Source organism: Pelodiscus sinensis, chromosome 28, assembly GCF_052426305.1.
Source record: "Pelodiscus sinensis isolate ZL-2025 chromosome 28, ASM5242630v1, whole genome shotgun sequence".
NCBI classification, from domain to species: Eukaryota; Metazoa; Chordata; order Testudines; family Trionychidae; genus Pelodiscus; species Pelodiscus sinensis.
This window is the reverse complement of record NC_143079.1, coordinates 17282080-17306815: the sequence shown is the minus strand read 5'-3', so window position 1 is coordinate 17306815 and position 24736 is coordinate 17282080. Positions and strand designations below refer to the sequence as shown.

Here is a 24736-nt window from a genome sequence, read left to right as displayed (position 1 = left end):
AGTTTCTTTCAGTTCTCCCTGTTACAAAGCAGAATCAGACATGGAGTTGTTCTCTTTGGGTACGTCTACACTACATGGCTCCATCGACGGAACCATGTAGATTTGTTTATTGGGCAAAGGGAAATGAAGCGGCGATTTAAATAATCGCAGCTTCATTTAAATTTACATGTGTGCCGCGCTGAGCCAACAAACAGTTGATCAGCTGTTTGTCGGCTCAGTGCGCTAGTCTGGACGCTCCCCTGCCGACATCAACGCCCTTTGTCGGCAGCCCCGGTAAACCTCATCCCACGAAGAATAACGGGGCTGCCGACAAAGGGCGTTGATGTCGGCAGGGGAGCGTCCAGACTAGCGCGCTGAGCCAACAAACAGCTGATCAGCTGTTTGTCGGCTCAGCGCGGCAGCCATGTAAATGTAAATGAAGCCGCGATTATTTAAATCGCTGCTTCATTTCCCTTTGCCTATAACCCTCCTCTACATGGCTCCGTCAATGAAGCCATGTAGTCTAGACACAGCCTGGGAGATTTCCATAAGCAAAGAGGAAGGGCCTGCTACACTGCACTATTCATCACTAAGGCCCCAATCGTGTAAGCACGTAACGTCACCTACTAGTGTAGTTCCAGCGCACCCAGGCCATGATCCACTGCAGCAGCATTATAGAAATGTGGGGCTGGATGTTAATCCTGCCTTGGTATTGGGCTATATGCCGGCCATAGGTGTGACACTCATGGCTCAAACTCACTGATTTTCACCCTGCTTGCTCCCAGGTAACTAGGCTTAGGCATGCGTCTATGCTGAATTGCATACAAATATTCACAAACCCATTAGACCTCTGCCATGCCTAGTGAGCTACAGTATAGCAAGTTGGTTCCATTTTATCCCCCCCCCCCCCCAGCCTCATTGTAGTTCCACCCCTGCAAGCCAGCTACAATATAAAAATAAATGAAAATAGCAAACCCCTTGTTGCCCGGCCTTGAAAGGGGTCCGCACAGCTCTAGACACAGCATCTTGCATTTATCTCCACGCAGATTAGACTAGTCTGGCATCATAGAGGTGCAAAGACTCTTTTCCTCATTGCTTATTTTAAACTCACTGGGGCAGGGCCACTATTCAGCCCTTCAGAATAATGCTAAGGCAGCACCCAACTGGAGACAGAAGCAGGAATGTGAGGCCTTCAGACTCCTTTGGGGCCTGGTTGTAGAATTCACCTTCTGTGAAGGGGTAGGACCAGTTGGAATAGCCCTGGCCAGTCTGTGGCACCTGCCTTCCTCCTGAAGTGCCGTGTCCTATGTGGGAATGGTGAGACCTGCCAAGAGCACCTAAGCCATAACCAATGGCAGCGCCGGCGGCAGCTGCTCCAGCCATCTTCACGCCACCGCTGGGGCTACCCTCCTTGCTCTGGCTGCTGCTGCTGCTCTTCGGTAGGGCATGGAATCCGCCGCTCATCCCTCTGCTTCCTCCTCCACTTTTTCCACTTCCTCCTCCACCTCTTCTTCCTCCTCTTCGGCAAAATGCAGCCTCACCGAAGACAGCTAGCACTAGCATAATTATCCAGTACCAGGCCTTTAGGCTTCTCCTCATCCTGCCACACCTGCAATGGGTACAAAGTAAGCCCTGGATTCAGCACAGGGAACGCCATCAAGAATGGCACCATTGATATCTAGCTCTTTGGTCTGGCTTCAGTAGACCCAAGGTCAGTTTCTGGTGCTGCTATCAAGCTGCTGTGTGAGCTCAGGCAAGGCTCTGTGTCTCTCTTTCACCTGTCACTGCCGGTCCCACTGAACTACACTGTTCACAGCCTAGCACAATGAAGAACCAATCTCCGGTGAGACACCTCAATGCAAAAATGAATATTCAGTAGGTTTGCTAGCTAGGGGCATCTTAACAGGGAGAGAACGCTTATAGAAACTGAGTGCTACAATCCAGCTACTCTACATTTCAGAGCAAAGTTAGGCCCCCAGTTTTTGAAAAGGGGAAGTCTGGTTAGAACTGGCCTGAAACTGGGACCGTCAGAACCAGACAGTCAATGGAATTTAATCAAAGGACATCTGGCCTCAATGAAGAGATTCCCACCAACTTGCTATTTGGTCCATGCCCTTCATGTATTAAATTAACAGAGGCCCTAGTCACTTGGCTGGTGGCAGGGTGAGCTGCGGTAACTGGCACAGCACCTATGACACAGCAGAACCTTCTCCCTGTGGGCTGAACAAACAAAACCCATTGTATTTAATCTGCTGAGCCGCCACCTTCCCAGTGCTACCCCCCCCTCCCCCCCCAGTGGCCACACCCTTGTTGTTTACAAAGGGCTTTGGAAAAGCCACTGCACGTGCGGTTCCATAACTGAGTGTTGCCTTTCAATGGAACAGCAGACAGCACATTTTTTAAGTCAGCACGTTAGTGCAAATAGCTGTAGGACGGCAGCCATCAAATAGCCCTTTTGGAAAATGCGGGGGAAGAAAAAGAAAGTATCAAAGCTCATAGACAGGCAGACATTGGCCCGGGGGAGGAGTCTGCTTTATATGGTACATGTTCAGGGCAGAGTCCCTGTGAACACCTGCGAACTGCTCAACGTTTTGTGGGCAGCAGTAGGGTGCTGCTGCGCTCCTGCCAAGCGGCGCTTACAGATCGAGCTCAGAGGACTCACAGCAGAGTCCTGCTGGGTGTTTGTGCTGCGCCCAGCCCCATTGCCTCTGAACAGAGCTGCAGCAAACCACAGGCGAGTTCCTTGGGCTGAAAGACAAGGCCCACATTAGGGCAAATTGTTCACGTTCGAGCTGTTCCCCTGCCAGATGCTGCCTCCTAATTTAATTATTAGAAGAATCAAGGTGAGCGAGAAAAACACTAGAGTGTCTCCAAGTCAGAGCAGGCCTCTGACTCTTCACATTCCATGATCCAGGCCGTGGGTCACAACCCTGTTTGAATGGGGTCGTCAAAGGCCAGCATTAGCCTTGCTGGGGCCCAGGGCTGAAGCTCAAGCCCTGCTTGTGTCAGAACCCAAGGGCATTAGCACTGGGATGGGGCGGGGGAGTGGCCCTTAGCTTTCAGTCCTCCACCAAGATAGGTGGGGCTCCGATCCCTCCACCAGGGCAGCAGGACTTAGGCCTTCTTCCCCTCTCGCGCGGTTCTGTAGCAAGTTTTGTTTTCCCAACCTAAGGGGTCCTGGTGTGATGAAGGTTGAGAGTCTCTGCTATAGGCAAAGTTTAGACTGTTACAATCTTGCACTCTTCCCTGCATCTACTCCAGCTCTTCTGTTTCTAAGGACCCTACCTGCATAGTCCCTCAGCTCCTCCACCCCACCCCACCTTTATTTCTGCTATTTGAAGGCTTTTGAACCCAAGCGTCTGCTGCAATTTGCCATTCACAGGCTCTTTACTTTTAATGCTTAGAAAGTAACATCCAGCTGGGTGCTCCTTGTATTTAAAAGTAGGCTGTCCAAGAAACTCAACCAAACCAGGAGCATGTGCAAATAAACGTTCGATCAGACAAAGAAAATAGCTTCACTTACTTGTTGCTGGGGCTTGGGTGCCTGCAGAGAAATACTCTACTGAGGGATGACTTTGGAAAAGCTGCATTCTGCATGTGTGCTGGGGATAGATAGAGATTCAGCTATTCTATGGGATTAGCCTTCCCCATCAGCTAACCGTGACTAACAAAGAGAGCTGACATCACCCTTCACATCCTACCCAATGAGAAATACGTCAAAGCCACATGCTTTCTTTGGACTGATTACTATCAGACTCTCTCTGCAGTCTTTCTATGTGGGGGTGTAGGTTAATTTTGCAGAATGCAGCCTCACTTTTCTGGTGTCAGACCTGCACCTATCAGTACAGAAGCTTAGGATGGAATTAAGCACACAGGTGCTGGACAAAGTATGGAGGAAGATAATCATAAAGAAGTCTTGTCCTTTTACCAGGTTAACAAAGAGCTTCAGAGCAGGGTCAGGAAGGAATTTCCCCCACTTAGTACAAAACAGCACAGTTCAATCCTCTATGGAGGAAATACATCCTTAGGGAAAGGGAGCAACTGCAGATAAGACCTCAAAGTAAGATTTAAAGCGGGACTTAAGTGATGCATGGGCATTGTGCTGCCACCTCTTCCAAGGAGTGAATCGCACCATCTGGAAGATAAACATCTGACTGGCCCTGCACTGAGGAGTGAGGCAGAGAGACAGGCTGTCAAGCGGCCAAGTCAATTGATTAACATCAAGTGCTGTATGTCACCATGGAATAGGCCAACGTTCTGGCCTAGGAGGAAGACGGCTCCCATGAGCCTACCTGAGGCATAATGCACCAGCTGCTTAGTTGGGGTAAGGCAACTCCACTGACGCTCCAACCCTGAGTTACTGTTGCCTGTCAAACCTTTCCCCCACTTTACCATGTGATTGTTCAAGTTAGTCCGGTCTCCTTTTCACCACCAGCCCCCAGAAACAAATGCACAAACTCGGCAATCTCAGTAGCATTTCTATCCGCAAAGTGCTTTATTTAATAAACAACAAGGATCTAACTTGTGTGCTTTAAAAATGTATTCAATTGTTACATGAGCTTTTCTCATTCATAAATGAGGCATTGTCAATGTCACGGTCAAAATACATAAAAAGGCATTTGTTGTTTTACAATACTTTCAGAAACACAAGTGCTAGACAGATCTGTAAAAAAGGTACCATTAAAAAAACCTAGAAAGTAACACTACAAAACTCATGAGGGAGAAAAAGTCACCACAAATTTTAGTTAGCACTAACCACATACAAAAAGATATTGCTAGTTCAGCTCCAAAAGAGAGATTTACACAGCTGTGCTACCTATGACTAGAGCCATGCACAGATACAAAATTTGCAGCTACAGATGTGGATACAAACAAGAGCTGCAGACATCTGCATCCATGACTGTCTACACATTTGCAGGATTCTACCTGTGTCATTGATAAAGCAGATGTTGCAGGTGGTAACTGAGGCTCAGAAACTGCAGCTTAGGGATGTGGAGGCAAACCCAGTAGTAGTTTTAGATTTGGATCTGGGGTCATATTTGTATGAATTTCTCAAGTTCAGAGAGGGTTGGGAAGATGGTTCCAGCACTTTCCCGATCTCTACACATCTGTCATTGGCATAATCCCAATTGCTACTCATTCCCATAGTAGCAAGGATGCCCCCTTGCCTCATTCGTTCCCCTGCTGCAGACAGGTCTTGTCTAACGCAAATAAAAGCACGCGCAAAAGGAAGTGGGGAAGAGGGAAAGTGAGCTTGGAAGGCCAGTGTAGAAACAATTATTGAAGATACATTGCTGGGAAACCTTGCAATGTAATGGCTAGTCTAAGGTAAGCAAATTTTCACCCCCAGATACTGCACCAGCAAAAAATGGTGCTAGTACTGGAAAAAGCTGCAGTGATGCAAGCACCATTAGGCTTTATTGCCATCTATCTAAAAATGGAGAAAATTTGCCTGAGTGCAAGTCCCTAAAGTAAACAGGTTTGAGTACATTTACCTATATACGAGGGTAAAGTAGCCTAGACTTATTCATTACCAAAAAATGTACACATTGACTCAAAAATGAGAGACACCATCGAATTCACAAAGAGTTGGTCCTGTGCTACATGATCCCAGAACAAGTGTGGAGTGACCTCCCCAAACCACACTGCCGGAACCTCGAGTTGCAGCTCTTCATAGGGTCATTGTGCTGGCATGAGTTTCTTTCTAACAATGTCTTCCAAGAGAAACTCGTTCTTGGAAACCTTCCCTGGGAGATATTTGGCATGTTGTGTCTCAGATTCACAGCCTTTTCTCTTTTAATCCACCACAGAATTAGTGCAAATGAGAGGCAGGGGAGAGGAAAAACAGGGATGACATGATCAGATACAAGTGGAAAAGGCAATTCTCCCATCAAAAGCCAAATGGATGCTCAACAGCAACTCCTTTTAATTTCAGCAGAGATAAGGAGAATATTTCTTTCCAAGGTCATTGAAACCACCTTAAGAGGTCTCCCCTCCCTTTTCAATCTTTACAATAGAAATGTGCTTTTATTGAGTCATTTTTGTTGCATGTAACTGGTTAGTGCCTTTATTCACGTGGAGGTGGGCAAGGTTGCCGCAATACTGGCTGGCTGTGTCTACATTGGCCCCTATTCCGTAGTAGGGATGCAAATGTAGCACTTTGGAATAGGCAAATCCGCGGGGGATTTAAATATCCCCCGCGGCATTTGCATTAACATGGCTGCCGCTTTTTTCCGGCTTGTAGATAAGCCGGAGAAAAGCGCCAGTCTGGACGCGATCCTCCGGAAAATAAGCTCTTTCAAGTAGGAATAAGAGATCCTCCGGAAAAGAGCTTATTTTCCGGAGGATCGCATCCAGACTGGCGCTTTTCTCCGGCTTACCTACAAGCCGGAAAAAAGCGGCAGCCATGTTAATGCAAATGCCGTGTGGGATATTTAAATCCCCCGCGGATTTGCCTATTCCAAAGTGCTACATTTGCATCCCTATTACGGAATAGGGGCCAATGTAGACACAGCCGCTGTGTGAACTGAGCACTAGGAAAAGATGCTACAGGCCTCAGTTGTGCCAAACACTGGCTTCATCTGGAATGGTGAGATAAGTGGGCCCCAAGCTAGGGTGCCCAGATGTCCGGATTTTATAGGGACAGTCACAATATTTGGAGCTTTGTCCCAAATAACTCCCTGCCCCTCTCCCCCCTGCCCCGGTACCATCCTGATTTTTCATGCTAGCTATCTGGTCACCCTACCTCAAACGTGTGCTTAAACGATCTGCTGAACCACAGCTCACATGACAGCCTCGGAGCCTGTTTAAACAGACATGGCATAAACAGCAGCTGTAGAGGCTTCCCTAAGTCTGCTGTGGCGAGGTGCCTCAAACTGAGACCTCTGGGCTGCCCTCTTCCAAGCAAGGAAGCAGGGTTCAAGCTCTAGAGCCCGTCCAAGTCTCCCAGCAAGAGTGGGTAATTGTCTCCCATAGGCCCCCTCAACAGCTGCAGCCTAGGACAGCACTCAGCCTCTTCCATCCTTAGAGCTAAACTAACTTGAACTGCTCAAAAGAATGGCGTGGGGGAGGAGTTGCAAAAGTTTAGCCAAAAATTAGTCACATCTGTTCAAGTCTTCAGGCTTTTCGGAATCAGCTTTAAAAGATGGCAACCCAGAGGTGAAAGGTGCCTTATCCCAGGACTCGGGGACATCCACGCCCCTTCTCTCCCACTGGGACTGTTACCCACTGAACATCGTTTGAGCACTTATTGCTTCAGAAGCTCTAAAATATTACTAATTATTTGCCCACAGACGGAAGCCTATTCTACATTCAGAATAAATCCAACAATAGATGTGCTCCAGTCTCCTCTGGAACTCAGCATGGCTCCTACTTTTCATAACCCTCCTGAGGGTGCATGACAGGAGCTAACCATACCACGTGGATCACACCCCAGCCATGAACCCAAGAGAAAAAGAAAGTAAGGAGGAAAACATGGTTGTACCCAAACCCCATTTAAAACAAACCCTTCCCCTTAGCAGTATCAAGCTTTGTCACTTGCTCCCATTGACATGCTGGTAGCTATTTCCCCAGGGCATATATGGATGAGATAACACCTTAGGGCTCAATGTTGGTCTGAAAATACTAGCAACTGCATATCTTAAAGGAAATAAAGCCCCACAGGCTCATACGCAGCCCTAGTTCTAAACCATCAAGGAGAATGGGAGAGTAAGTTTAGGGCCTGCCTGCTAGCCCCACTGCCAGTTTCTGTTCACTGAAGACCAGCATTATATGAATCTTTGAGGCCATCATCTAAAAGCAAGACTTCCTATTATAGGCTCTGCCAATGCAGATATGAAGGCCTGACCAAGCCCAGGATAGATTCAGAGAGTAAGTACCCCACACCATCCCACATCATGCTTTGAACCCAGGGCCTGCTAGTCTGTAAGACAGAGTGCTACCTGTTGTGCCAAATGCAAGGATGCCATTTTCACCCCAGCTCCTTTGTGCATTACCACCATCATCCAAAAACCCAAACAAACCTGTGGGGACCATACACGTTGCTTAGAGGCAGTCAGCTAACTTTAAGACATCAGGATCTATTTCCATGCTCCCCCCCCCCCCCCCCCCGTCAGGTAGCTGTGTCGTAAAATCCCAATAACTGCCCGTCACACGCTGATCAACGGCTCCAATACAACTCATTCTGCAACAGGGATATTGCCTGGTATAGCCCTAGGCAGACAACAGTCTGGAGTGAGTCTGTTTCCCCTGTTTGAGGAAGAGTTTACGGATCAAGAATTTCTAGTGCAGGTATAAGCAAATCACAGGTCTGTCCTCCAACTGGTTCCAAGGCACATTTACTAGAAGCTCCTAAGTCCCTGAGGCACTTCTGGAAAAAAAGGTATCCCCTCCCCCACCCCCAATCTCAAAATATTCCTCTGGAAGATGCGTGGGAATCCAGACAAATAATTGATGTCAAGCTACATGGAGCTGCCACATCTCAACTTCCTTTACTTCTTGTGACCACTACGTGAGAGTTTCTCACAGACGTAACTCACACACACACCCAGTCCCTTCTGACTTTGACAGTCTGATCTTGCAAGGTGCTTAGCTCAGCAAAGCACTCACCAATTTGCCTCTTTATACCATTTCTAGACAGGTCACAGCATCACAGAGTTTAAGGTCAGACCATTTAGTCTGATCTCCTGTGTATCTTACCAGCAGCTCCCAGCTGCTGGGCCGCAGCAGCTGTCAGAGCTCAAGCCGGCTGTTCCCGGCCGCTCATCTCCAGCAGCCATGGTAGCTCATGCGGCAGCAGAAGGTGGCACCTCCCTCCGTGCTTGTGGAGGGAGGGCTGCGAAGAAAGAGGGAGGTGCGCACACCACCAATGGCCCACATGGCTGCTCTTGCTGCTGGCGGCAGGAGGCAGCAGAACAGGGAGCCGCTCCAGGGCTCTGCTTCCCCCTCCACAGCAGCTTTTGCCAGTGGCGGCAGGGGGGATAAGATGAAGCATGAGGCGCCTTTCTATGGCTCTCCCGTGCCCCCCACAGCTTGTGCAGCTGCTTTTGCCGGCAGCAGCAGGAGGCAGAGCAGGAGCCTCCCTCCCTCCTCCTCCACCTCCCATAATGGCGGCTGGCTAGGGCTCCCTGCTCCCTTTACCCCCCAGGGCGCAAGATGCATCTGGGGAGGGAGGAAGGCCAATTTCCCTGCCATAATGGCCGCGCTACCTAGAAGAGGCAGCCTTGTTCTGGTGAGTACGGGGGTGGGGTGGGGTCATGGTGGGGTTATGGGTCAACAGGACTTTGGCATGGGCTATAGGGGTCAGAGGTTAAAGGGGCAAAGGGCATGGGGCATAGGAGTAGAGGGGTCGAAGGGTGTTAGGCACTGGGGAGCAAGGGACTGGATTGGGGCTATGCAGACCGATAACATTTTATTTGCATATTAGCATATTCATAATCAGGGCTCGACAAATTATACAGTCTGATCGCCCGTGGCGAGTAGATTGTAACCCGGAAGAGCCGGGTTCTGGCATGCGCAGATCGCCGGATAGCATGGCTGGCGAGCGGGGCTCACCACGGTTCAGTGAGCCCTGTTCATAATGACTGTGTAAATAAATGTTACCGATCTGCCAAACATTTGTGAATAGGTTTGTCGGTCTGAGGCATAAAAAAAGGTTGGGAACCACCATATCAGACCCCTCCCTGCCATATCTCAAAGCTACCAACTCAGTTACTAAAACAAGGCTCCACTGACATCAGAGTTACTCCTGATTTACAGAGAGGGGAAAAATCAGGCCTATTACATATAGAGAGAGCTCAGCACCACACAGGACCAGACCCACCCCACAAGCCTCATTGTAGAAGGTAGCGAATGAACATTCCTCTCCCCCACTCCCAACTCCACACCACGACCAACAGACTCCAAGCTCTGAAGGACAGAGCAGCCCAAATCACCAACTGTTGTAACTTTAATGACTTCCAGAACACGTCCCCATTGCAGGAGTCCTCCTATGAGATTTTGTGCCAGCATCTATGTTGGAGGACAAGGTTGTCAAGGCTCCCAACTGAGGAAAGTGCCGCTCTTTTTTTCCAGCTATTGTTGGTCTCCCATCAGTCCTCTAGGGCCTCCCCTTCCTGCTCATTCCTCAGTCTCCTCACTTTGGGAAGAGTTGCTGTGATTTCCAGCTCAGGCCAGCGTGCTAAATATCAAGGTGTAGCAACTGTGGCACAAGCCAACTGCCCAAATATTGCCCTAGAGCCTTGGATGGGATTCTACTTCAGGAGCTAGTGTCCCCTGCTTCCAGTGCTGCTGTACCAATGCTGCTATCGTTGGCATCTAGCTCAGTCGAACCTAGTATGTGCGCATCTCCCCAAGCCGGGAATTACACCGCTAGCTGCAGCACAGACACACCCTCAGGGACCCACAGATGAAAGCGAGGAGCCAAGCACCAGACAGGAGAGCACAGCTTGCATCGTCTCACATGCCAACACTCCGTGGAATAGTCCTCAACGTGCCACTCTGGCCCCATGCCTCAAGCCCATGGCAATACACTGGGGGAGACCAGAGGCCACGTGCGGGTGCACAGAAAGCATGCACTGGCAGTGAGTGTATGAGGCAGGAAGGGCCAAGTGAGGGGAACAAGATTGACCTCCCATCTGTACTATGCGGGGGAAAATGCTGGTCTCTCGGTTGTCGGCGCACTCGGAGAACACTCTGAACAGGAAAAATGAACGGAAGAGCATCCTGCACGAGGGAAAAAGTTTCACGGAACATACTTCATAAAACATTACATGCTGGCACCAGCTGAGGTTGGCAGCAATCAAGTGGCTAATAGCACTGGGTCTGGAACATTGATGCAGACTAGTACTTTCTAAGGCTTTGTCCACACTACACTGCTTTAGTGACATGACCATGTTGATATGGCAGCACAGATGCTGTTTGTCAGCACTTTTGCCAACAAAATACTTCCATCTCCTACGAGCAAGATTTGTGTTGTCGGCAGGAGTGCGCTTCTGCCAACAATGAGCCATTCAACTGCCACTTGCTGCGGCAAAATTTTGGTCTTTCAGGGAGGGGACTTTAATCCCCTGGGAATGACAAGTTTTTCATTCATGGGGCAGTGTAGACATAGCCTGGATGTGCTGGCATAGCACAAGCTGGTTCACTGGCTTCAGGGAACAGGAGTTTTGTTTTGTCTTTTGTATCCAGACATGGAAATTTCGCATACTAACGGCAGTGCTGAAGCACGGATAAGTATTGCTGAATGGGGCAAAGTGAGAAACAAAGGGGCATGATCCACCTCCTAAAGCAGCTGCTTCTTCAGTGTAGAGGCTGCAGGTCAAAGCATGCTGCCATGGCACACCAGCCTTGATGGGCAAATCCCCAAAGCCTCCTTTCAGTGTGCCAACCAGAGGAACGCGCCTGTGCATGGCAGGTGTAAAATGGCTTCTGATGAAGTGTGGGTTTTTTTGTTTTTTTATACACTCCTATGAACCCTTGCATTCTGAAAATCATTTCCTTAGAGAGGAGGGAAAGAAAAATGACAAAGATTTTCCTTCTGCAGAAGGAGATCATTGACTCCTACACATCCACACCTGCTGAGCGGGTACAGGTCACAACAAAGCAGTTCAAGTCTCGGCAAGGTTTTGCATTCAGGTTTGGCTCCCAAGATGGAGTGCACCTGTTCATTCTGTTCTTTCTGTAAACATTTATTCTTCAAAAGACCTGTCAGAGACAAGCTTGCAGCACAGCACTGAGAAGAACTTAGATCATTGCTGGGCTCTCAGAAATCTCTTCTAGTCTTTGTTCAATCATTAACCGGAGGACTGTGTATCTAAAAGAGAGACAGAGAGAGACAGAGAGAGGGAACAACTCTTGTTAGACTTGTTGGCTCTCAAAAGCTAGATCCCTTGACAATATATAACTCCTTCCCTAAAGGGAAATTAATTTCTACAAGCTTTCCAGTAGGCCCTTAAGATCTTTGAACTTAAGCTCTGACAGGATAAGGGAGCAGATTAATGCAAACTGGCTTCTCAAGGGCATTCTATCTCTAACAACCTGCCCCGGTTGTACAAAGACTATGAAGAGTTTGAAAAAAAAGCTAGATAAATTCACGGAGGTAAGGTCCATTAATGGCTATCAGCTCCATGTCTAACGCGAGACATCTCTAAGTCCCATCTATTTAACTGTTGAAAACAAGGAAGTTTGAACTTGCCAAAGATTCTTAGCACGACTTAGCTGGCACATTTAGTCACAATATGAAAATACGAGACAGAACATTTTGCCCTACACCCACCAATGTTCCCTTTCATTTTTCCACCCATGTGCACAATACGTTTTACTAAATTTTGCTGATGCGTGTGCAGATGTACACCACTAGCAGAAACACTTGCTGCCACCTGTTGGTGCTCTGCTAATCAGTTGGGCAGCACTTGAATCTCCCCTGGGTGAACACCCAAGTGCACAGCTTCAGGGAACACTGACACCCACCCTACATTATTATGGGACATGCACAAATGATGCCTTCAGTTGAAATCCTGCCAGAAATGGATCATCTTCATCTCTGCAACAAACAAAGCTGCGGACGATTCCCACTGCAAATCACGATGGGCCCAGTTCTCAGGGAGCACTTGTGTCCTCATTCTGGCACCGGTGGTGTCCCACAAGCGACCCAGCTGGACTGTGCACAAACAGCCTAGAATCCATCCTCCACACTTCAGGCTGGTCTACACTACTGCTTAAGTCGATGCAGCTGCATCAGTCAGAGCACAGCTATGAATTCCAACTGGAATCCTGACTCTGCCCTTCCACTTGACTTCTGGTTTCTGAGTCTGAGCCCATGCTTGACCTCCCTGCTCTAACTAGCAGGCCTGACAACCCACATCCCAAGCATGACATTAGGAGCCTATCTTTAAGCACTTGCTTGTGATAAATCTTGGTCTAAGGCCTTACTGCATGGGTGGGCAGTAATTTTGGAAGGGGGGCCACTTCACAAATTTCTGAAGTGGCAGCGGGCCAACCTGGAAGGGGTGGGACCTCGGGCGGAAGGGGCGGGTTGAGAACTACCCCTCTGGGTACGGTGACCTTATTTTCTGAACCAGCTGCAGCTAGTAAGAACAGTTTAATTTAAATTATGAAACAGATTAAGTGTTTTAAATTAACACAAGAAAGTTATCAAACTTCATTTTAAATAAAGTAAAATAGTATGTCCAACACAAAAGGTTTCAATGTTTTCTTTGTTTGTGTCAGGGATGGGGAACCCTTTTGGGGTAGGGGGTCACTGACCCACAAAAGAATGAGATGGAGGCCACATAAGTGAGAAACAAAAACACTCCTCCAGACTCACTGATGTGGCCCTAAGTGAGACACTTCACTCCTCTGGTGCCCCAGCCTCATGGGGTGAGGGGATGGGAAGGAGGGAACTGAGGTTTCAGGGCTTCCCATAGACCAGATTTACTTTTCTGGGGTTCTAGAGTTAGTGGATTTTATGGACCTCCTTAGGCTCTGGAGTAGGGACAAAAATGAGGGGGTAAAGTGCATGAGACAGGGCTGCCATCAAGTATGATAGGGATGGGGTGCAGGATCTGGTAGGGAGATGGGGTGCAGGAGCAGGCTGGCAGTAGGGTGTCTGGCCAGGTGGAGGGAGCAGGAACAAGGGAGGGTGCCAGAGCAAGCTGAGGGTGCTGGGTCTTGGCGGGGGGTGGGGGAAGGAAAGAGTGATGGGATTGCGGTGGGAGAGGAACATAACCTGGTACAAGGGGAACCTTACCTGGCTTCATGCCCCCTTGCTGCAACAGCTGCAGCCACGCTGTCCCGGCCACTCTGGAGGGAAGCCCTGCTGCCATGGCTACACAGTCCTGGAGGCCAGAGACACAACTGGCCCTAGGCCACCTGGCCATGGAGGGAGATGGGATGCAGGAGCAGGCCAGTGTCTCCAGGGCTGGCCCTGATGAGGAGCCTCAGTTCCATTGCTGCCTCCTCTCCAGACGATTAGGGGGCAGGGCCTGGACTTGCTTCATGGGCCTGATCAAAGCCCAAGGTAGGCTGGATCCGGCCCGCGTAAGAGGCTTTTGCCCACCCCTGCCTTAGTGGAAGAAGCCCACAGGACTATTTTAGGTTAAGAAAAGAGAACTTACTTGTGCATGAGTTTGTTCACTTCACGATCTTCTTCTTCTTGGAGCTTCTGGATGAAGCTTTTAAGAACTGGCATTTCAAACTTGATGTATTGAGCCACCTGCATTGTAAGAACACACAATGGACAGTGCAATACAAAACAAATTCCCGTTATCTGCAGATCTGAAAAGAATGGTTAACTCTCCCCACGGGCATCAGGTGAAAGACCAGCTGGGGAAGGCAAGACCGAGCCCCACTCCTTCTGCTCAAGGCCCCACCCCTGGAGCCAAGCCCCACTCCCCAACCCACACCTGCTTGGCCACGTGGAAAGCCAGAGCTACTATGATGCCCTTGCCTGGCCTTTCCCAGCAGCTGGGGAAAGCGGTGTTCCTTACTGTGGTCCCCTCCTTGCTCCGGTGGCCAGACTGCTGAGCTGGGCTGCCTTCCCCAGCGGCAGTCAGTTATGTAGGCAGTTTTGGGAAGGCTGTGCCTTCCCTTGCGTACCCATTACTGACCACCCAGGATATTCACACCACCCAATGGAGCAGCATTTCCCAAGTTCAAGGTTCATAAACTGAGACATGGATGGTGAAATCTTCCCTGCCCTTTGATGCAGTGAGAGCAAGCACAAGGCTATCAATTAAGCCATCAAAAAGCAGAACTTAAGTGGCATCTAGCTGTTGTGCTGGCCCTGTGCACAGAGACTGATTGGCCTTGCAACAGATCATATTTCCAGTGACTTCAGTACAGGAGAGTTAGGCCAACTTGGAGTATCTTCAGAAAGCCCCATCCGAAGCAAGCAAATCACACGCCCCTAATGTAACTGTTCAGGCAATACATCACTTGCCAACTGCTGCAGCCAGGAACCACCATTACTTATCAGTGCATCTCCCGCGTCTTACTGTAAACCATCGTCACTATACTCATTTCACATGATGCTGCCTTGTGATTTGAGATTCCTTCCATTTTATACAGTGGAATCCGATGCACTAACTGTTCATGTATTTGCAGGAAAGGCAGGAAACACAAGTGTTGGGAAACCACTGACATGACTGAAGGGTCTTTGCTGGCCACAAAATGATCTTAGAGTACGATACAAGAGGAAATCTAGGCAAACAATGGCCAGTATCTTAAATGAGATTAGACACATTTTTTCAACAATAACTGAAGCTAAAGACAAAACAGAAATTCCTGTTTGCTCTGAACTGTAAGGGTCAATATTCTGCTTTAACTTACACCACTGTCATTTTGGTGTAACGCTGGTGTAACAGAGCTGAAGAGATCCCTGTAACTGTAAATGAAGATGTCTATTATATCAATACCATTGACTTCCTGCTAATATAAATCACTGTAAATGGGTTAGTGAAGAAACCTCCTCTAATTCTTTTGACTTTACAAGCTGGCTTCAGCTCTGGAGTGAATTCTTGTATGTATGCTGATCCTCATGTATGCCTGTCTGAGGGAGTCAATCCTGCTAAGTTCCACCAATCGATATAAAATATCAGATGCAAAACATCATAATGTTCGCTCTACCCTGAACTCTGCTGATTGTCCTACTTGCTGGAGTTAACATGAGGAGAAAACAGGATTGCAATAGGATTACACTCTATTACCCACCAGATGGCAGAAAGGAGCATTAACTTTGCTCCTCGGAAACAATAGGTTATGTCAAGGGACATGTTAGAAATGAGAGGTTGATCACAAGAGCTATAATCTAATACTACGATCTGGCTCTCAATGCTATAAACTAGGGTAGGTGACTGTCAGTGGCAAAACCAGGAGATCCTGGTGACTTATGAATCCAAAGAGTGCCTGTATTTACCATCACAACAAAACTAAACAGTAAGTTATTTTCATATTTTGCAAGAACCTAATGTTGAGAAATTTTCCAATCCTGAACAAGGATAAGTAGTTTAAGCCTCAAAATCTTTCCATAAACTGAAACCACCCCCTACCCCCCCAAAAAAAAACACCCACCCGCAAAACCCTCTTTGGTTGGGTCAAAAGGTTATACTTAAAAAACATTGGTTTTCAGCCTGTATTTTTACAATATTTGTGTTACTTTGTCAATTTTAAACAACTCTTTTAAACTAAACACAAAGCTTTTTCATTTAAAAAAAAGTCAAAATGGGACATTTTCAGCAATTTTGAAACTTTTCAAAAAAAATTCCAGCATGGGAAACTTATCAAATGTTGATCTTTTTCTGTTGACCCGATTCCAAGGAATGTGCATTTTGCGACAAAGTGTTTCCTCGAAACATTCCCTGTAAAGTCCAGTCACTGAAGGACTGGGTAAAGATGGGGTGCTGATAAGTGAACTCAACTTATTTAAATAGCATTGCCCTGAAGCAGAACTGTACTCAGTAACATACGCCCTCTGATCCAAGCTAGCTGTTTTATGTCTTTTCCTGAAAGATAGCCTGTCCCTCCTTTCAGAAGGGACTCTCCTGGCTTTTATATTCTTGACTCACTTTACCTGTCCACCAGGATGAGTTAGCAGAAGAATTCTGCACCTTCATACAAGCTCCAAAAGCTTAACAGCCTATGACATACCACTCAAAGACACTCACATCATAGGTGACTTCTTCAACTTGGTCCTTCTCCATCAGGAAAACCTTAGAAACCTGTTCACATGGCCCCTGCAGAATTCGAGCAATCAGTGGATAATCTGTAGCCTTCAATTTCTGTTTTTCTGCAAAGGACATTATAAGGACAGCAATTAGAAAACAGACTACAGGGACAAAGCAGACTATAGGGACAATGTTTTAATCTTAGCAGTACAGGCAGTCCCCGGGTTACATGGATCCGACTTACATCAGATCCCTACTTACAAACGGGGTGAGGCAACCCCGCACTAGCTGCTTCCCCCCAGCAGACCATGGAGACGCGAAGCTAGCACCTCCCCCAGCAGACCAGGGAGACCCGGAGCGGCTTTTCTCAGCAGACACCTCAGCTTGAGAATAAAGGACTGAGGGAAGTGAGGTGTGGGAGAATAAAACTGAGCTCTGGAGAAATGTTTGCTAGAGTTTCCCCTACAATATGTACCAGTTCCGACTTACATACAAATTCAACTTAAGAACAAACCTACAGTCCCTATCTTGTACGTAACCCGGGGACTGCCTGTATTCCTTAAAGCAGTGGCTTGCAACCTCTCCAGACTACTGTAACCCTTTCAGGGGTCTGATCTGTCTTGCTTACCCCCAGGTTTCACTTCACTTAATAGCTATTTGCATACAAAATCAGACAATTACACAAAATATACCAGCACACCATTAGTGAAAAATTGCTTACTTTTCACTTTTTACCATACCATTATAAAATCAATTGAAATATAAATATTATACTCTGAATGTAAGTATACTATATAGCGCAATATAAACAAGTAATTGTTTGAATTTTTAGTTTGTACTGACTGTACTAGTGCTTTTTACATAGCCTGCTATAAAATAAGGCATATATCTAGATCACGTTATTTACCCTCCTGGAAGACCTCTGCATACCCCCAAGGATGCACTTATCCCTGATTGAGAACCACTGCCTTAAAAGGTACATAGCAGAAGATGCCATTTAAGCCAAGTTACTCTAACCCATTACAGCTTCCAATTTTACCTCCACTGGTGTGGACAATATACAATGCAAATTCTTCAGCAGAGTTTTCAATCTGAACATGGGAAGATAAAAAGGCAAAGTATCAAAATACAGCTAGATTGTTTCTTTTTTCAAAAAACATGGATGCAAAGTGCCATGGAAGTGCAATGAGGACTTGCAAGTACTTGAGAAGAGAATTCTCCACAAAACGCTTTTGGCTGCAGGCAGGAATTCCAGTAATTTAATAGAGGGATTAAAAAAAAGATCAGTTACCACTAGGAATAGAGCCTAGTATTCCTTTAGCTTGATTATGGTGGCACCTGGCAAGCAGGGCCCCATGGTACTTGGTGCTGTGTGTACATATAACGAGGTTACAGTCTTGGCAGACTAAACATGCAAGATGAAACAAGAAACACAGACAGGGAAAGCGACTTTAATCAAGTCACACAAGCCACTCAGTAACAGATCTGGAAACAGACTCCCCCTCCAGTGCCCTGTTCACTAGGCTGTTTGCTCTAGACAGAATCTCTCTCAAAGCGGGAAGCAGAAGCCACATCTGTGGATATCCACTGGCAATCAGCATCCACAGATGTGGATGCGGGGTGTGCTTTTTTTGTGACAGTACTGCCCGGAACAGTGTACAGTCACCTATTTTCCCAGACCACAGAAAAGGAATGGGATTTCCCCTGCGCATACTGGCACCTGTTATCCTCGAAATCCCAGGTCCCCGCCGCATGTAAACATGGGCAGTTAGCCCGGACTTGTAAATTAAAAAAAAAAAAAAAAAATAGCGACTGGCCAGGAAACTTGCTTGGGATGCACAGCATTTTTTTTTTCTGGCTCCCAGCATGGTGCTGTGGCTCTTAAAGGGGCTGCAACTGCATTTTGGCTCCCAGTGGGTTTTTTTTTTTTTTTTTGCTCAACACGTTTGTCCAAGAATACCTTTTTTCTTACCAAAAAAAAGCACTGGATGAGGGTATCCATGGTTCATTTTTGTGGATACAGATTCAGATACAAATTTTATATCCATGCAAGGCTCTATTCCATCTCTGCTTTAGGCACAAGAAACACTTTCTCCAAGCAATGGCTCATTTCTGACTTTGCATGGTCTGAACCAAGCAGTTCCATGGGATTCTTTGATACAGAAGACCCCGTTGAACTGAAAAAGCAGCTCAAAAGATATTAGTTCAATAAGAAGGTTTAATGAAGTGCATAAACTGGGATAAAACTTGCCTTAAATTTATTGAGCAGCAGTTTGAGAACTTGAGGAGTGGTCATTGTGCTGTTTATCCTGACATTAGTGACTGAGCCATAGGCTGGTGTGAACACAGATGTCTAGGGATAGAAAAAACACAAAGAATTTAGATCATGGCAACCAAAACGTGCATCAGTAATTTTCCTCAAACACTTTCCCGCCCCCCTCAAAATTCCCTCAAATGCTTTCTTTTGCCCATGATCTAGAGGAACTTAAATCCTATTTTGAGGAATTCAAATGATCCCAGGCTTACTGTTCATAGCTGGATTTTGAGGATCCACCTCAAAAGGAAGACCACACTATGGACATGTTTTTCTGCCATATAATATTCAAGTAATTTTATAGCACTTCAGAGGCTACGAAATGATCTGTCTGGTCACTGGGACCTTACTTTGTGATTGTAGAAATGCCCGTTGATAGAAAACCGGTGCCGTTTGATCCGCCGCTGTTCACTTGGAGTACGGAAATTCCCCCTGCGACGGACTCCCACATCGCTTCGGGTCCGCATCAACTGTGGTGTTTCCTCTTGTTGGGGTTTTAAGTCTTGGACTTCTGAAATCAGAGCAAGAATGGCTTTAAAATCCGAGACTCATGTGTGTAAAAAAAGATACCACTGGAGAAACATGTATCATTAGTACTGGGATGTTCAGCTCTGTAAGGGAGGGACCTGACCCTTGTTCTGTGTTTGCACCCCACCCAGGCCAGAGTGGTCCTGATCCATGAGTGGGGCTATTAGGCACTACCACAATACAAAGCCCAAAAGAGGCCATCTACTTCATCTTTATCCTTCACTGAGGCAGGACCCAGTAAACCTAGATCCTCCCTAAAAGGTGTTTATGCAACTTGTTCCTAAGGGTATGTCTACACTAGCCCCTAGTTCAAACTAGGGAGGCTAATGGAGACATTCGAAGTTGCAAATCAAGCCTGGGATTTAAATATCCCGCGCTTGATTTGCATCTTCCCGGCCGGTCGCCATTTTTGAAATTTACAAGTCCGGACTAACTGCCCGCATCGACAGGCAGCAGGGACCTGGTAGTTCGAATTAAAGCCCTAGTTTGAACTACCTGTTATTCCTCCTGCAAGGAGGTTTAACAGGCAGTTTGATTTAGGGGCTTTAATTCGAAATCCCAGGTCCCTGCCGCATGTAAACATGGGCAGTTAGTCCAGACTTGTAAATTAAAAAAAAAAAAATAGCGACTGGCCAGGAAGATGCAAATCAAGCGCGGGATATTTAAATCTCGGGCTTGATTTGCAACTTCGAATGCCTACATTAGCCTCCCTAGTTCGAACTAGGGGGCTAGTGCAGACATACCCTCACAGCCTCCGGTGACGGGAATCTTTGGGTATCCTGTTGCAGTACTCAGCTATCCTTTTAGCTAGAGACTTTTTCCTAGTAGCTTAAGTCTCCCTTGCTTCTTAATAAGCTCATTACTTCTTGTCCCACGATCTGTAGACATGGAGAACAATGGATCAGTTTCCCCCACATACCACCACTTAAAGTCCCCCCTTCAGTCTTCTTTGCTCAATACTGAACAACATGTAGAGCTTTGCAAATTTGTGGCTATCCACGGATCATTTGTGCAGATACAGGTATTCTATAAATACGCTCAGTATTTTTAACCTTTTCTCAAAGTCAGGAGTTCAAAATCTTTTATCCATTTCCTTGCTCAACTCTGGACTCTCTGCAATTTGTCCATGTCTTTTGGCACCCAAAACCAGACACAGAACTCCTGCTGAGGCCTCACCAGTGCCAAGCAGAGCGAGATAATCACCTCTCACATCTTAGATCTGACACTAGTGAGCTCACCTCAGAATGACATTAACCTTTTCTTTTGCACCCCCATCCATTGTTGGCTCATATTCAATTTATGATCCACTATAATAAGCTGATGTCTATCATTATTAGATATTAATACAAATTGTACAAAATGACAGGCCCAGAAAACAAGTGTGTATCATAAGGTCTAAAATGATGCAAAGTTCTGCATTTTTTAAACCTGAAACCAGGAGCTAGTGTGATAAAACCCTAGCTGCTGGTTTATATATTATCCCACATCATCTCTCTCAGCCACATATGCGCAGTGGGGAGAGTAGCAGGGGAGTGAACTTTAAATTAAAGGGGCCACAACAAAATGTTCCCGGTGCTCAACCAAAATTTTCCCAGCCTTGGGGGTCGCGAATTAAAAAAGGTTGAGCACCACCGATCTTGCGCATCTATTGATGGAAGCTGTTAATTCACAGTCACAGTGTAAATCTGTGCAACTACTTAACTAAAGCCTCCTCATTTATGAAGTTAAACATCTTATTTGCTCATATTTTTAAAAATTGTTAAAATAAGAACAGGAGCATCAAGCCAAACTTAACATCTCTGAATGAAAACTGGTCCAGATCCAGATTATAACGAAATAGCAGTTCATCCATTTGTAATGAACCATTTGAGCTAGGACTTAAGAATTTTTTAATTCAAAGCATGTCTGTGAACATAAAAATGGCCAGACTGGGTCAGACCAATGGTCCATCCAGCCCAGTATCCTGTGTGCTGACAGTGACCAATACCAAATGCCCCAGAAGGAGGGAACACAACAGGTAATCCTCACATGATCCCTCTCCTGTCACCCATTTCCAGACAAACAGAGGCTAGGGACCCCATAACTACCCATCCTGGACCTAACCTCCATGAATCTATCTAGCTGTTTTCTGAACCGTGTTAAAGTCCTAGCCTTCATCACATCCTCTGACAAGGAGTTCCACAGGTTGACTGCGTGCTGAGTGAAGAAAAACACCCTTTTGTTTGTTTTAGACCTAAAGCCTATTAATTTCATATGGTGACCCCTAGTTTTTATATTGTGGCAATAAGTAAATAATTTTTCCTTATTAACTTTTTCCACACCAGTGATGATTTTATAGACCTCTATCATCTCCCCCCCACCCCCCGGCTCCTCTTTTCTAAGCTGATTCTGGGCCAACAGAATCTCTTGCATGTTCTAACCCACCCCTCCCCACCCCCCAGCAGAGCTGGCAGGTTAAGGGTTACTATACTAAAACAGGCCTGGAGTAGAAACAGCCCTCCCTTTGCTCTTCACACAGGAAAGGCCCTTCAGACTCAACTCTGTGTGCGCACACAGATGGGGAGGGATACAAACTTCTTGGAAATGTTTATTTCTCCATGGCAACACTATTTAACAATGGCTCCTATTCTTCCTCTTGAAAGACGGCTGCAACCCGTGCACCAGGGGAGTCCAGGGGCTGCCAAAGGAAAGGGAAGCAGGAGGACGCGTGAAGATTGTTACTTAACAACCCCTTGCTTTTGTCCCTTTCCTTTGGGCTTTTGGAGCAAATTCTGCGACCCCTGCATCACTTCTGTGCAAAAGGCAAGGCTGCACAGGACCACACTAACGTGCTCCCCTAGCATTCAGGTTCATAAAGCAACAACTCCTTTTCCAGGGTCTCTTGACGTGACAGCGCCAGAGCCTGGAGAGGAAGATACAGGATTCAGCAAATTCAAGTGAACACAGGAGCCTGAGAACTTGCCTACACAGGAAAGCTATACCAGCATAAGATAAGGTGTGAATTTAAAGCACTGGTGTTGTACCTGTGTGACCCCTTATGCACTCTCTTATTTCAGTATAAGAGATTTTGTGCCTTTGGAAGCAGTTTAATCCAAACTGAAAAAGCCATTCGAACCACAGAGGGAAGTTATAGTGGTACAATTATAGTGCTTTAAACTAGAACGTTTGCAGTGTAGACTGGTACTTAAACAACTTGAAAGTTTTGGTACTTTTCAAAACTTTGCCCAAAACAAGAGAAGGCGTGGGGCTATGGAGGTGCCCATGTGGGAAGAAAAGAAGTGATCAGATCCATGTGCTTCAGGGATCTGTGGTATGATCCATGCATTCATGTGCCAGATCTCAAATCTAGGGGAAGCTCTGGATGCTAGCATAATACAAATTTTTTCTTAACAAAATCTGTCCCCGCCCCCACATCCCCTGAAGCAAAACATGGCTCTTTCTTAAGCAGAGGAAACTTTCATGAAAAACTCTGGTCATGAGAAAGAATGTAAGTGCTTGTTTACGGGACAGCGTGTCGCAGACCACGGGGTGTGAACTGTAAGCATGCTGACTCGTTTAGTGCTAACAGCCCCGTGTGGATTCTGCCCACCACAATGTGGGCCGAGGGGTTCTATCGTTTACCCTTGCCCATATGAAGGGTTGTGAGATTCTTCTGGTTTCCATCTGTGTAATTTTTTTCCTACTGGTATTACTAAAGTGACATGTACATAAAGCAAGAGTGCATGACGTGAGGTGTGTGCTGATTGCACACAACACTGGATGCAGAGAGAGAGAGAGAGAGCACATGGATACAAGTGCTGCTACAGTTCAGTTGGCACACCCCGCAAATACTAGGTATGCAAGTGCAGTTAGTTAAACTGCCCTATCCCAGGAGACCATCTTGATTACAACGGTTTTAGAGACCACTGAGATGAAGGAGGGCTACTTATGTGGCCCACTCACTACAGTAGATTGCCCATCGCTGAACTAAAGCATGTAACATTGCTTTCATTCATGTAACATCAACGCAAACTAAGCACCTTTTATTTGGCAGAAGCAGGATCTACATAGAGCAATTAGAGCATGTTAGTCCGCTCTACAATTCATATCCCATACTCCACACCGTGTTTCTGTATAGGCGCGCCTGAAGCGAAACTCTGAGCAGTCAGAAGGTGGACAATTGCAAAAGGCATGCGTTTCATTTTGCGTAACCGGGCTCCTTTCAAATTCCACAAAACTTGGAATTCTGGAAAGATTTTTGTTTTTTAAACCAGCTCTAAGGATCTGATTCAAAGTGCAGTGAAGGCCACGGGAGTCTTTAAACTGATCTCAATAGCCTTCGGATGAAGCTTTAAGGAAAGCTTGGCTTAACAAGGAGATCTTGCACGATCTCAAAATAAAAAAGGAGTCATATAAAAAATGGAAACTAGGACAACTAACAAAGGATGAATATAGGCAAGCAACACGGGAATGCAGGGGCAAGATTAGAAAGGCAAAGGCACAAAATGAGATCAAACTAGCTACAGGCATAAAGGGAAACAAGAAGACTTTTTATAAATACATTAAAAGCAAGAGGAAGACCAAGGACAGGGTAGGCCCACTGCTTAGTGAGGAGGGAGAAGCAGTAACAGGAAACTTGGAAATGGCGGAGATGCTCAATGACTTCTTTGTTTCGGTCTTCACCGAGAAGTCTGGAGGTGTGCCTAACGTAGTGAATACAAGCAGAGAGAGGGTAGGTTTAGAAGATAGGATTCACAAAGAACAAGTTAAAAGTCACTTAGGAAAGTTAGATGTCAGCAAGTCACCAGGTCCTGATGAAATGCATCCCAGGATACTCAAGGAGCTGATAGAGGAGGTATCTGAGCCTTTAGCTATGATCTTTGAAAAATCATGGCAGACAGGGGAGATTCCAGGAGACTGGAAAAGGGCAAATATTGTGCCCATCTATAAAAAGGGGAATAAGAACAACCCAGGAAACTACAGACCGGTCAGTTTAACGTCTGTCCCAGGGAAGATAATGGAGCAGGTAATTAAGGAAATCCTATGCAAACACTTGGAAGGTAATAAATTGATAGGGAATAGCCAGCATGGGTTTGTGAAGAACAAGTCATGCCAAATTAATCTGATAGCTTTCTTTGATAAGATAATGAGCCTTGTGGATAAGGGAGAAGCGGTGGATGTCATATACCTAGACTTTAGTAAGGCATTTGATACGGTCTCGCATGATATTCTTATTGATAAACTAGGCAAATATAACTTAGATAGGGCCACGATA

The 24736-nt window shown here is 46.4% G+C and overlaps 2 protein-coding genes across 3 annotated transcripts in view; both read right to left on the bottom strand.

Annotated features, from left to right (window-relative positions):
* Positions 1 to 308: 308 nt before the first annotated feature.
* On the bottom strand, positions 309 to 4290 carry LOC149521331 (uncharacterized). Its single transcript, XM_089773879.1, has 2 exons — positions 3503 to 4290; positions 309 to 1588 (listed from the first exon to the last, which is right to left on the bottom strand). Exons 1-2 carry the CDS (start codon positions 3574 to 3576, stop codon positions 1108 to 1110), a joined length of 555 nt encoding a protein of 184 aa, XP_089630005.1. The 5' UTR covers positions 3577 to 4290; the 3' UTR covers positions 309 to 1107.
* Positions 4291 to 4444: 154 nt separating this feature from the next.
* RASSF2 (Ras association domain family member 2) overlaps positions 4445 to 24736 on the bottom strand; it is a 47406-nt gene continuing 27114 nt past the window's right edge. For both annotated transcript variants that reach the window (XM_075910998.2, XM_075910997.2), the window contains 6 exons: positions 19305 to 19465; positions 18892 to 18993; positions 17680 to 17731; positions 16641 to 16762; positions 14094 to 14191; positions 4445 to 11791 (listed from right to left, as the gene is read on the bottom strand). In XM_075910998.2, coding sequence (XP_075767113.1) covers positions 11722 to 11791; positions 14094 to 14191; positions 16641 to 16762; positions 17680 to 17731; positions 18892 to 18993; positions 19305 to 19465 — 605 coding nt within the window. In that variant the 3' untranslated portion in view covers positions 4445 to 11721. The remainder of the gene's footprint in view (positions 11792 to 14093; positions 14192 to 16640; positions 16763 to 17679; positions 17732 to 18891; positions 18994 to 19304; positions 19466 to 24736) is intronic.